This window comes from Schistocerca nitens, chromosome 1 (genome assembly GCF_023898315.1).
Source record: "Schistocerca nitens isolate TAMUIC-IGC-003100 chromosome 1, iqSchNite1.1, whole genome shotgun sequence".
Taxonomy (NCBI): domain Eukaryota; kingdom Metazoa; phylum Arthropoda; class Insecta; order Orthoptera; family Acrididae; genus Schistocerca; species Schistocerca nitens.
In genome coordinates this window covers 338,900,241-338,913,885 of record NC_064614.1, presented here as the reverse complement: position 1 = coordinate 338,913,885, position 13,645 = coordinate 338,900,241, and the positions used below count along the sequence as shown (strand labels likewise).

At 43.4% G+C, this 13,645-nt stretch overlaps 1 protein-coding gene across 1 annotated transcript in view; it reads right to left on the bottom strand.

Moving 5' to 3' along the window:
- The window catches only part of LOC126246633 (palmitoyltransferase ZDHHC8), a 293,717-nt gene that overhangs the window by 204,492 nt on the left and 75,580 nt on the right, over positions 1-13,645 (bottom strand). Inside the window, exon 2 of the mRNA XM_049948415.1 lies at positions 13,471-13,592. Coding sequence (XP_049804372.1) covers positions 13,471-13,592 — 122 coding nt within the window. The remainder of the gene's footprint in view (positions 1-13,470; positions 13,593-13,645) is intronic.

Sequence of the window (13,645 nt, the reverse complement as noted above, 5' to 3'; positions counted from 1 at the left end):
CAGGTTGGCCCTGAGCTCCTCATCAGATTGCAGCAGGAGGTCCCGATGGAAAATAATCCCCTGCGTCCTACTGAGCGCCAGATGTGCGACAATGGACACTGGGATGTCCCCTAGTCGGTCGCATGCCTGGAGCGCCGCCGACTTTGTAGCGGAGGTGGTCTTTATGAGAATGGACCCCGAATGCATTTTACTAAGAGCCTCGATTTCTCCGAAGATATCCTTAATATGCTGTACAAAGAACATGGTCTTGGAGGAGGCGAACGTCCCCCCATTGGTCCGAGAACAGACTAAATAGCGGGGGAAGTATTTTGCCCCAAGCCGGCGGGCCTGTCCTTCCTCCCAGGGAATGGCCAAGGGGGGAAAGGCAGAAGTACCAGAACCAGAGACAGAGACAGAACCTTTCCCCTTAGAAGACGCGGCCGCAGAGTGACCTGATGCATGTTGACATTTCATCTGCGAAACGTCCGCCCCGATACCACCCACTCCGACCAGGGGCTCTCCCCACGGGCGCCACCCAGCCTCAGCATGGGCCACCTGGCAGGATGACCGTTGTCGGGTGTCCTGATGCACTAGGTAGACGGGCATCTACTCCTTGGCTTACATGGGGAGGACGCAGCACAGGTATTGGAAGTACGATCCCTGTGTTGTCAGGGGGTTACAACCTAGAGGGTACATGATGACCCCACCACAACGGGCTGGCTACCGTGCTGGATTTCGGGTGCCATGGAAAGTCCATCGTGATCGTAGGTGCAGATGGGGACGCACTATGGGCGTAACTTGGGCAACCCATTAGGTGTTTAGGCCCAAATTGATGAACAGTGGGTGCAGTTACGACGCCATTACGATGATGAGTGCCAAGGTCTTAGTGCACTGAGGACCGGTGATACACCACGTAAGGTGTCCTTCCCCAAAATGCTCTTACTTCTGTAGAATTTTGAAAAATGGAGGTCAAACCCCAATGGGGACCATCACATTGAAGACTGAAATGTGTTGAAACTCCTTTTAGTCGCCTCTTACGACAGGCAGGAATACCTCAGGCCTAATCTGCAGGGGGTACAGTGATCATCTGAGGGAACAGAAGAATGAGCAGGCCGAGGATCAAGGTCTGCAGCTTTGGCAGCAGCGTAAGCAGCCTTGTTGCTCATCAGATCATGGACTAACATCACAGAAGCTCCCTCAACAGTAAGCAAGTGAAAGCTTTCCTGGACTCATTGCACTAAGGGATGGATGGGGTACAGGCTCTGAAGAGCACAGAGAATTGGAGCAAATACAGAGGGATTGTGCTAGTAGTTATATTCTCAAGGGGGTTTTATAATTTCACAAAATAACAAGATTTCAGTATCCAGAGTTCTTATTTAGTATGGATAACGATTTACTGGAAACTGCATCATCCATTCCACCTGTCAGAACACTGACCTTCCTATCTGCACCTTCCATTACAACCACAGCCTCTTTGAGAGGCATACTTGCAGTCTCCAGTTTCTTGATACTGTTAAGAAGACAGTTTAAGTACTTGCTATATACAAAACTGAACTGAGCACTTTGGCTGTTGAATGCTGACAACAATTTACTTGCAGACACTGCAGAATCAGAAGAGGAGTTCTCCACCGCTGACTTCACAGCTTCAAAGTGCTTACTGTGGAAAATCATGGTTTCAATCCATGTTACCCGTCTTGTTATCACTGACTCCAGAGGCAGAGGTATATCAGATATCTGCTTCCTGTAGCATTTCAAGAAAACCACCTTTGTTGTTAATATCAGTGTACTTACTTCTGGGAATTTTTGTCTACTTGCCTGACACTCATTTCAATGCATAGGCTGTACATGTAACATGCACTAAGTTTGGATGTAATACATTAAGCGATTTCCCCGCTTTCAACAGCTGCATCTGTAGACATTAATAGGACACTTCTTTTATGCCACCTGCCGAAAGTAGCTCAATTCAACATGAATCAATCTAACAGTTGTTGAGCTATTTGTTGCCTCCAAAGGTTTACAAAAAATTAAGTAAGGTTTACATGCAGTCTAAGAGTCCAACTTGCTCACAATTAGATTAGAAATGAAATGGCCTACATCATCAGTCATCTGGTCAGCAGAAATACATATACCTGATTTGCCAATGTCAGCCTTAAATTTCTCTCATATGACAACACAGTAAGAATCCAGGTAATTCTTCCAGACAGTGGTTTCGCCAGGAATGTTGCTGTTGCAGTATTTCTGTAAGAAATACTTAAATTCAAGTACATGAAGTTTGCTCTGGGGTATGTTCCTTGCAAGCAATATAAAAACCTAGTTCTTTGTAAAATTCACTATCAGATGACGTCGAGTGTCCCTGCAACTGTGCAAGTATTATTTGCTTCTTTGAAGGAACCCATTGTTTATTCCTAATATGTAAATTGCTTCATAAATGATGTTCAATTTGATATTTCATTGTCCATCCTATATGTTTACCACAGGTCTGTCAGAGGACTATTTTACCATCAGTGGTTAAAACAATGTCAATAGAAATCCGCATTTTCAGCTTTGACAATGAAGACGTAACCTGTGCCATGGTTAACTTAAATGCAACTGACTGTTACACACTGAAGCGTTTGAGAACAAGGAAGTAAAGCATTTAAAATGAGATAGTTGTCCACATTAAACTTGTGCAGTTTAGCTTTGAGTGTAACAAGATTGACAACAGTATGAGAAATGGAACAATGAAAATAAGTTTTTCCCCCTTTCTTGCTATTTACCTAAAACATGTTGAACTTATTTAAATATGTAAAATTATGTAGTATAGTGCAAAATATGTATTATACCTCAATATGTACTTTACAACTTTCGTTGACATTTTAGTTTTTCTTATAACTACATTTAAAGCAACAAAATATGTAATTACGTAAAATCCGGCAGAGCATTAGTTACCAATGATCAACATAAAGCAATTTGCATGCAAAACAGCAGACAAATACTCTGGACTGCTAGTGCCAAAGTGGAGAGGACTTTAGCATCCTTTGATGCTTTGCTAGAAGACAACGACAAGCTGAACATGAGTGAGCACCGATGAATGTATACCGAACACAACTGTATGTTGTTTGCTCGCGCTTGTCTACTACTGACACCGAGATAATTCTGGTTCACTTATGCTCATTCGCTTGTGTTTGCTCCAGTGTAAACCAGGCTTAAGTGAGCAATTTTTTAGTGATCTCTGCCATTCCTTTCTATTGCTTACTACACGTTCCACTAGCATTTCATGGTAGCGAATGTAAAGGAACATGACACGACCAGCATTTCATCACACAAATGCTTGCAAACACTGAGATTGTGCATTCACTACCAAATTATCTCTCACCATTAAAAAAGCCAAGCACTAAAGGGGAACAATATTATAGACAGGATTTGTTCCACTTATGAAATGTGACTTAGAAGAAGAGATTAGAAATCAAGTGCTTCTGAACTTTTGCAGAAACGTCCAAGACACAGTGGATAGTGATTGAACTCCTACAAACTAAACATGACAATTTTCGCTCACACCCACTTACCATTAACATGATAGAATGCAGTCTGTGTTGATGTTCGTATGCTCAAAGTTAATCATGCTTAAAATACCATTGCAGTAAAGACCACATTCCCAGTATTAAAAGTCTGGAATGTAATACACAACCACCTCACAAATATGGTTAGGGTGCTAGCAATCTAAGTGTGGTCAAGAACTTACAGTTTATACCTGACAGACCTTATTCCAGGATAAATGGATAGTGTGTTAGCTATTTATGAGGTCCCACATTTATTTAAAAGTATACAGAACTATCTACTTAGTGACAACTTCACTTTGAACGGTGATGGTATTTCATTTGAAGGCATCTGGAAGGCATACGGCACTGATAAGAAGAACAATAAAAGCAAACAACATTAAAATGCATTGACAGTTTTGCAACTAGATTCATTCCAGAAAATGAATATGAAAAATGACAGTTCAGATGCTCAGCCACTTTGTTGCTGCAGCTGTCAGAACTTTTATATTACTGAAACCCACCTCAGCTTTATTAGTACACTTTTATTATGCTACAACTGGTTTCGTTTCTTTGAACATCTTCCGGTCCTCAACTAGTACTAGTCAACCTGAAGAGGTTCAAAGAAATGAAACTGGTCTTAACATAGTAACTGTGTATTAATACAGCTGAGATGGTTTACATTAATCATTAAAGAAATATTAATATAGCTGAGGTGGTTTCATTAATATTACCATTAATGTCAGCTGTAGGATCAACATGATCAAGAACTTATATAACAGTTAAAGAATTAAGATTGATACAGCAGAGAACACATGTAGTTTTATAGAATTTATGAACAATTTGTTTGACATTTTGAACCATCGAACAGCATTTGCCTCTAATTCATAGAGGTGTGCATTACCAGAAAACATGACATGGATAGGAGGGAAGGTGACAGTGCAATTGCAGAACTCTCTTAACTTATCAGAAAGCTTTCATGATGCAGTCTGCACTCTAACACTACCATGCAAGAAACTTTCATGAGCATTACTTTTCATCAATTTCACTATTTATTCCACATGTACTTGAAAGTAGTATTCCTTTAGTAGAAGTAAACTTCGGTTGTAGAATTGTGGATGCTAATATGCTTTCACTGATTGAAAACTCAAGAAAAACAGCTAGGGAGAAACTGCAGCAAACCAGAAACCACAGCAAACCTTCAGCAAGTTAGCTGTGGGATAAACACATTCAGAGTGCAGCATTCCATATGAGCCAACTTCTGCTGATCGACAACAAACCTGCCCTCTTACAGACAGTTCGCAAAGAAACAGCATTGCCAATACCGTGACACATATAGGTCAATAAGAATTGTAGTGTCACCTGGGACACCTGCTGCCTGTTACAGAAACTGTTGCAGTTGCCTGTTTTGCCGTAAGGATTGGCAATCTGTGTATTACATTATCTTGGGGCGAGACCCATGATGATTTTCAATTTGGAAAAATAATAATAAATTCAAGAAATATTTTACATTAGATTTTATTTTCAAACAAGCCTTTTACTAACTTTTATATGAGCTGCAAGTTTTATATTTATTTACACTGATGGGTCTAAGTGGGCCATAATGTCAGCAGCACACTAGTTTCCCCTCTCAGTGACCTTAGGATTCAACTTCCAGCACTAATCAGGCCTTAACACACTGGAGCAGCAAGATACAACTGAAACAAATTTATTTTTTTCATCTACTTTGATTCCCTGAAAGCTCCACAGACCTCTCAGCAAATGTTTCCAGCAAACAAAGCAGTTCAATTTGAGATAATTTTCACACACTAAAAAGGCAAGAGAAGTAAACATTCTGATGGGTATCAGGCCATGTGAGAATTGAGGAAAATCTACCAAGCTGACACATGAGCAAGGGATATTTAAAACAAAATTAACTGTCCCCTTGAGAGCTACTACCTCACTGATGAGATGAATTGTGCATCAGTGGGAGGAGGAATGATTGGAGGTATCAATTAAGGCTTGTGAGGCTAACAGTTTTGCCTTGACGTACTTCCCTCCAATCACACAGGTGGGAAAAGCTGACTGTAAAGCAACTGAGAATAGAGAATCGTTCTCCAACATGCAGGTAATTCTCCAGTGGGAGGACCCACCAGTGTGCAATGCTTGCGGCATACCAGTTTCAGTGCGACATTTTCTTTATTACGTGTTACATTCCGACAAGAAGGCAGAAGGTTTTCTTGGTGGAAATTCGTCCACTGTTTTTAACAATAAAGAGACAAAGGTGCAGAAAGACTAAGGTTGTGTGTGTTCTCCTGTGCCTTGCCCAAATTACTGAGCAGTTTTTTTAAAGTGTCCAAGAATGGCTGGTGCATCCATTTCAGTCAGTGAGCAAACCAACAAAGGTTATCAGACAGTTTTATAATTTTGTCTGCATGTTCATGTTCTTTCAATAAGCATTTTTAACTGAAACTTTAATTTTTAATTATACAATTCTGACTTACAACTTCTTATAACTTGGAAAAAAAGTAAAAGTTGGTTAACTGTTAACCAATTTTTACTTTAGAGTAGTTGGCTCTTTCCCTGTTTTTTAATTAAGGGAAGCCTGCCGCATGTACCTGGGAAAAGCTTTAGCACTTAGCAACTAATCCTCATTTTATTTAGTACTTTATGTCAGTCGTATATTACAGTTTTGCTATGGTGTGAGGAAATGGCATGAATGTGCATGTGGACAGGTATGCAGCTACCCTTTATTTTTGTCCAGTTTAGTATATAGGTAACTGACAACGATGATGACAATGCCACCACCACCACCACCACCACCACCACCACATAATTACTAGTTTCATAAACAAGCCAACACCTCTAAAAACGTGTTAACTTCCACTCAATGTCTTATGACAATTTTCTGGGGTTACTCATCATTCAGGAAAGAAACATCAGTTCCTCGGAATCAAGCCAAGAAAATAATGTTTGGTGCAAAAATCACACCATCCCAAAATGTAATCAGTGATTTGGACAATTTCTATCAAAATGAAGCAGGACATGGCAGCTATGTATACATCAATTGTTTGTTTTGTTGGCTTTCTTCATTTTGCTTTAGGGTGCAAAAAAACAACGGGGGTCATACGTGCCCAAGTCAAAACTATAGAACACGAAGACAGAGAGGAGATAAAAAATGACTGCACGTCAGTCCCAAGTGACATTAGAGAAGACAGCTAAAAACAAGGATGTGGAGAAAGTGCTAAAAAAGACACCATACAGAAACGGAGGTCCAAAACTTAAAATTAAATGGCCTTCACGATATCGCTTTGGTGAATAAAAAGTAATACACGGTCAACAGTCTGTGCGTCATTTGTTAAAACGGCCGATAACTCAGACGGCAAACCCAAGCGGCAATGTAAGTGGTTACAAAACAAGCATTCCATCAGGAAGTGGCGGACAGTTAAAACTCAGGTGCAATGTGTACAAAGTGGTGGGGGAGCACCACTTATCAAATGACGATGGCTAAAAAGGCAGTGCCCAACACGGAGCCTAGTTAAAATGACCACCTCCCGGCGGGAGAGGCGAGAAGAGGTCGTCCTAGTCCCTGGAAGAGGCTTAATAAGCCGGAGCTTATTCCCGTGAAGGCGAGGGCCATTGGCGATGCCAAGGGTACACCACCTCCTGACACATGGAAACACAGATATCGTCAGAGGGAATATAGGAACCAGTGGGTTGGCAGCAGGATCAGCAGCCTTGTTTTCTGGCAGACCTACATGGCCAGGAACCCACATAACCGTTGCAGTGGCTCCACCAAAAGACTGATCAAGTGACAGTTTTCCTGGACCCGCTGCACTAAGGGATGGGCGGTGTACAGCGCATATAGACTATGAAGAGCACTGAGTGAGTCTGAGCAGAAGACACAACTGAAAAGGCTGTGTCGTCCAATGTACTCCGTTGCCTGATACTGGGTGAAGAGGTCTGCTGTAAATACTGAGCAGTGTTCCGGAAGCCAATGTTTAAAGACATGGGCGTCAATGACGACGGCACATCTGACCCCACTGTCAGTCCAAGAGCCATCAGTGTATACGAAGGTACTATCGCGAAGTTCCATGCGAAGGTCGTGAAACTGAAGGCGATAGAGCAAGGCTGGAGTAGTGTCCTTAGGAAGCAAAAGAAGGCTAAGGTGGTGATGGGTTCACACCTACAGGGAAAATTGCAGCTAACATGAAGTTAAGCCGCCGTAGCAAGTGCAAGGCAGACTCCAGGAGGTAACAAGGAAGAGGGACACACCCCATACTGGCAATGAAGAGACTCATCGAAGAAGGTGGCACAGGATGGGTGGCCACGCATGGCAGACAAACGGCATGCGTACCTGCTGAGGAGAAAGTCACAGCAGTAGGACAGTGACAGTTCAACAGCTTCCGCATACAGACTCCCAACAGGGCTAGTGTAAAAGACACCAGTGACCAAACGGATGCCATGATGGTGGATAGTATTGAGACGGCATAAGAGGGAGGGAGGGACATGCAGACGCATAAACAAAGCACCCATAGTCAAGTTTCAAATGGACAAGGGACCGGTACAAGACTCCGCTCAGTGAGACAGGTCCATGGAGGGAGGGAGGGGGGGGGGGGAAACGGGGGGGGGGGGGGGGGGGAGAGCCGAAGATGTCCAGCAGGAGACAGTCCATTATAAGGTTAATGGCGATAGCAAAGAGGACAATGCTCCAGACGGATCCCTGAGACACACCGTTTTCATGGGTAAAGGTGTCCAACAAGGCAGAACCCACACGCACCTTGAAAAGTCAGTCTTCTAAAAATTCCTGAAGGAAATAGGGCAGGCGGCCACAGAAGCCCCACAGAGTATAGAGGATACCAGTTCTCCAGCAGGTGTTGTAAGCCTTCTCCAAATCAAAAAACATGGCCACAGTCTGGGATTTCTGCAGAAAACCATTCATGGCATGGGTGGACAAAGCAATGAGATGGTCAATTGCAGAACGTCTCACTCATAATCCACACTGTGCATTCGTTAGTAAATCGAGCAACTCAAGCCACCATACCAGCCAGACATGAATCATACGTTCCATCAACTTGCAAACGCAGCTGGTGAGAGAGATGGGGTGGTAGCTAGACTGAAGGTTTGTGTCCTTACCAGGCTTAGGTATTGTTATGATGATGGCTTCACGCCAAGTCCGGGAAATGTGCCCTCTGCCCAGATGCAGTTGTATGTGTTAAGCAGAAAGTGCTTGCCCGCAAGAGAAAGGTGTTGTAACATCTGAATGTTGATGGTGTCTGGGCCTGGTGCAGAGGATCGGGATGAACTGAGAGCATGATCTAACTCCCTCATTATAAAGACGGCATTGTAGCACTCAGTTCTGTGAAGAGAACCATATCACCCAAACCTCCTCCGCTTGTTTCGATGGAGGGAGGCAGGGTGACAGTTGGAAGAGCTCACAACTTCAGCAAGATAGCAGCCCAAGGTGTTGGAGATAGCAATAGGGTCCATGATAACATCGTCTGCTACTGTCAGGCCGGAAATTGGCAAACAGACCTTGGTCCCATAGAGCTGTCAGAAGTTGGCCCACACAACAGAAGAGGGGGTGGAACTATTAGAGAACAAGTGAATGAAATCCAGTTAGCTTTTTTGCTATTACACAGAATGCGACTACACTGTGCATGCATTTGTTCTAGATGAATGCAGTTTGCCATCGTAGGATGATGGTTAAAAATGTGGAGAGCACGTCTCCATGCGCGAATTGCATCGCGGCACGCCTCAGTCCACCAAGGGACTGGGACACGGCGTGGCAAAGAGGAAGTGTGAGGAATGGAACATTCCGCAGCAGTAAGGATAATGTTTGTGAGATATTCCACCTAGTCATCACAACTAGGGAAATCGTGTTCATCAAAGATCGATAGGGAGGAGTAAAGCCTCCAGCCGGCCTTAGTAAGCTGCCATTTTGGTGTGCATGCAAGGAGGTAGGAGTCAGCAAATGGTTAGCACAAGGGAAACGGTCACTCGAGTAGGCATCACAAAGAATGGACCACTCCAGATGATGGGCAAGTTGGGCAGTGCAGAAGGCAAGGTCCAAATGGGAATAGGTGTGCGAGGAGTCTGAAAGGAAAGTGGGTGCTCCAGTGTTAAGGCAGAAAAGGTTAAGTTGGTTATGAAGCTCAGCCAAGAGGGCACCTCTCTGGCAGGTCCTGGGAGAACCCCAAAGGGGATGATGGGCATTAAAGTCACCGAGTAGCAGGAATGGGGGAGGTAGCTGCCCAATAAGCTGAGGGAAATATGACTGGGTGACATCAAATGGTGGAGGGACATAAATGGTACAGAGGGAAAAAAGTCAGGTGGGGAAAGAAAAGGTGAACTGCAACAGCTTGAAGATGGGTTGACTATGAATGTCATCCTGTATGAGCAGCATGACACCCCCATAAGATGGGATGCTGACCTCTGAAGGAAGGTTAAAACAAACTGGAAAGAAATGTGAAGGCTTAAAGCGGTCGTGAGGGCACAATTTTGTTTCCTGAAGGCAGAGTACAAGGGGACGCTGCAATGCTAAAAGCAGCTGTAAATCCTCTTTGTGGGACTGAAGGGCACGAAACATTCCATTGGAGGCGAGTCATGATGAGGAAGAGATGTACGGGTGTCACCTCGGCGGATGCCAAGTGAAGAGTCACTATCACAGGCCAAAGCAGCAAGGGGATCCTGCTCCATGGGATCCACAGAAGCATCAGCTTGCTTGTGCGGTCAGTCTGTGGAATCCAATGCTGAAAAACGGTTGGTGGTGTGCACTGGCGACATGGATGCTGGCGGGGCTAAGGTATCATATGGCGACACCGTAGAAGAGCATCTTAAGAGTAGGTGAAGGAGAAGACGTTAGCCTTTGGTGGACTTCAAGCCATACCGGTTAGACGAAGACTCTGGTATTGATTGGATGGAGGGGCGTAGGAAGTCTTCACAGGAGTACTCCTTATGTCCTTTCCAGCCTCCAGTTGTGTAGCTGGTGGCTTCGCCCCTTGAGGTGAGAATTTGATGGCTTGTTGCACAGATGAATAGGGGATGGCGATGCTACCTTGACACTGGGCGATCTAACAACCTCAGAGCTGAACTGGAGGATACATGTCTGCATGGCCAGGTGCTTCATGGAGTGAGGGGTAACAAGAACAAAACTATAAGTACCAGATGGGAGAACGCTGGGTTTGCGATTAGCCAATAACTTGCAAACGACTGAGTTAAGGCACTTTTTCCTTTACCCAGATCTCTTTGACAGCCAGCTCATTAAGATACACGGGACAATCCCAAGAGGAGATGGCATGGCTCCCATTGCAGTTGATACTGTGGGGAGAAGGAGGTGGACAACCGCCCTCAGGCACATGCCTACCACAGGTTACACATTTGGCTGGGTGCCAACAAGACGTTCTATTGTGGTTTAAACGATGGCCCTGGTAGCAGCGTATCAGATTTGGAATGTACGGCCGAACTGTGATATTTTCATAGCCTGCTTTGATCTTGGACGGAAGCACCACTCTATCAAAGGTGAGAAAAAGAGTGCAGGTGGGCACTAAGGAGAAATATACCTTTTTCATTAGCCAGTGGATGGCAATGACACCCTGATCAGAGAGGTAAGACTGGATTTCAGCCTCGGTTGGACTGTCGAGCAGCCTATTATAAATAAAACCACAGGAAGAATTCAAAGTTTTATGGGCCTCAACACGGACAAGGTAGCCGTGGAGAAGCGAGGCGGCAAGCAGTTGTGCTTGAAAATCAGAAATAGTCTCCAAAAGCAAAGCACCATTCTGTAAACGAGAGGATTTCACAGGGCCAGCAACTGCATCAACACCTTTCTGAACAATAAACAGATTTACTGTGGCTAAGGACTGACTATCTTCAGTACGTGAGACCACGAGGAACCGTGGTGCAGCAGTAAGGGTCTTTGAATCATTAGCCTCATTACGTTTACGTCTCATAGACACCGATTGTGAAGTTTATTAACTCACTGCAAGAAAATCCCACACGATTGCCAGTGTCTCCAATGGCGCACTCCTTCCAACTGGGGGCCTCCTTCACAAGGGAGTGCACATTAAGAGATTGTTCACACCTCAGGTCACACCTCCCGAACACCTGACGGAGCGACCAACTGACAATTTTGGAAGTTTGCAGCTCAGGTGATCACCTCTCCCTGGGCCAGCCTGTACTGGTGGCACATGAGAACCCTACCTGTCAACCCAGGGCTGGGAATTATGCATTACCCAGTCACCTGTTACGCATCAGATGCCTGGGCCGGCCTTCAGGAGCGCACAGGAAGGAAGACGAAAACTAGGAACCTCAAACGCTGAAGCGGAGGAACGAGATGAGAAGGGAAACAACGAAGGGAAAAGGGAGTAAAAACAAACAATGGTGAGACTGTTCTTCCCTCATTGACAAACAATGCAGAACATTCCCAGTAACACCCAAGACATGTTCCCCAAGGGAGGGGAAAAAGAATATCAAGAGGATAGACATGCAGCACGGAAGGGAAAAAAATGCTGCAAAGGCTGGGGCCCTGTGGTAGCCAAGCATGAACCCACCAAAGAGTGGCGAGCCCCCTGGGGGGCGATTTATTTGTGAATATGGCCCCATGTCGTCTGTACAAGACTAAATAGCACAGCTGCTTAAATTTAATATCTAACCTTACTCTGTTAATTACCTGTGAAAAACAGGTTTAACAACAAAGTAATAAAATTCTGCTGTGATACAATGTTTGCTACCAGCGTTTCATTCTAATATTACTCTACGGAATAGACTTCATCCAACAGTATTAGCCGAGATTAATTTTAAAATTTGCTTTCTTGCCTGTTAGACATTTTGTGTTATAAAACAAATTATCAATTATTTTTGTGGCTGTATGTTTAAATGTTTTCTGAGCCACTGCATGCTTTTGAATAACGTATACCACTTTTTTATTTGTAGTGATTATTGATATTTTGATTCTTCCTTTCTTCTCTTTATTCCTAAGTTATACGTTAGGTCAAAAAATTTTACGAAGATTCATGGAGGGGGTTGCAAAGGGTTCAATTTTGAGTCTATTCCAATTCCTCTTATGTTAAGTACCTTCCAGTCAACTTAGATGCAGCATAGTTTATTCATCTTGCAGGTGACGTAATTTAATGGAACAGCAAGAGAAAAAAAGTCAATAACAATTTTCCAAAATTAAGAAGTGTTTATTCACAAATTAACTCTCCCTTACTTTCAAAAACATAAATTATATTCAGTTCTCTACAAACAAATAAAATAATACCGTAACGTAACACGTGGTCCACAGCCAATGAATTGGGTAGAATGGTCCAAATTTTTAAGAATATGTACTTACAAAAATAATGTCTGCAAGGAGCAGGGTGAGCTTCTGAAACAGCTTAGTTCAATGGCTAGTCAAAGAATTTTAATTTTTCTATTTGCTGTAGAGAACTGGATGCAATGTGTCTAATGATTATGGACCATTAAATTAAGAAACACAATTACATTACGAAGTCATAGGTTATGCCACTCACCGTGTACTCTATTTATTGCAAATACTCTCTTTCATTACTATTCAACTATAATACAAGCTTAATGTTAAAGTAGTGTGTATACAAGAAGGGATGAATACTTTGCGGCCAGTATTTCACTGGGCCATTGTTTCTGCTTCTGACTCCCTAGTAAAATTTATATACTCCTCTGGCACTTCTGAAAACAACAGTTATTGTGTTTGCTTTAAACCACCCACAATGAACCCGGCATGGCTAATCTCACCATAGGCCCTACCTAAATTAACACAAGTCACAGCAAATGCTGTATGCACATCCCGAAGTGCTCGCTACAGGCTGATGCACCTGAATGATGCTACTAATCAGGAGCGTCACATGGTCTGCTCCTTGCCACTGTGCATCACTCCACCTGCAGCCTTCTTATGCGCACACCACTGTAATACATACATGAACACTTCCCAAAATAAAAGTTCATTATTTTCTTTTTAATAATGATTGCCAAACAATACCTTTTGGTATGACACCTGGATCCATGAAGGTTGCCAGCGTGAAATTGGTAATTACAAACAGTGTAATAACTCCTTGGTATGCAGGAACCCATGGAAATTGGAACAGGTAATACTTTTGGCACCTGGAAAATCAGAATAAAAGAAAAATACATCAAATAAATCCTCCCAATTTGCA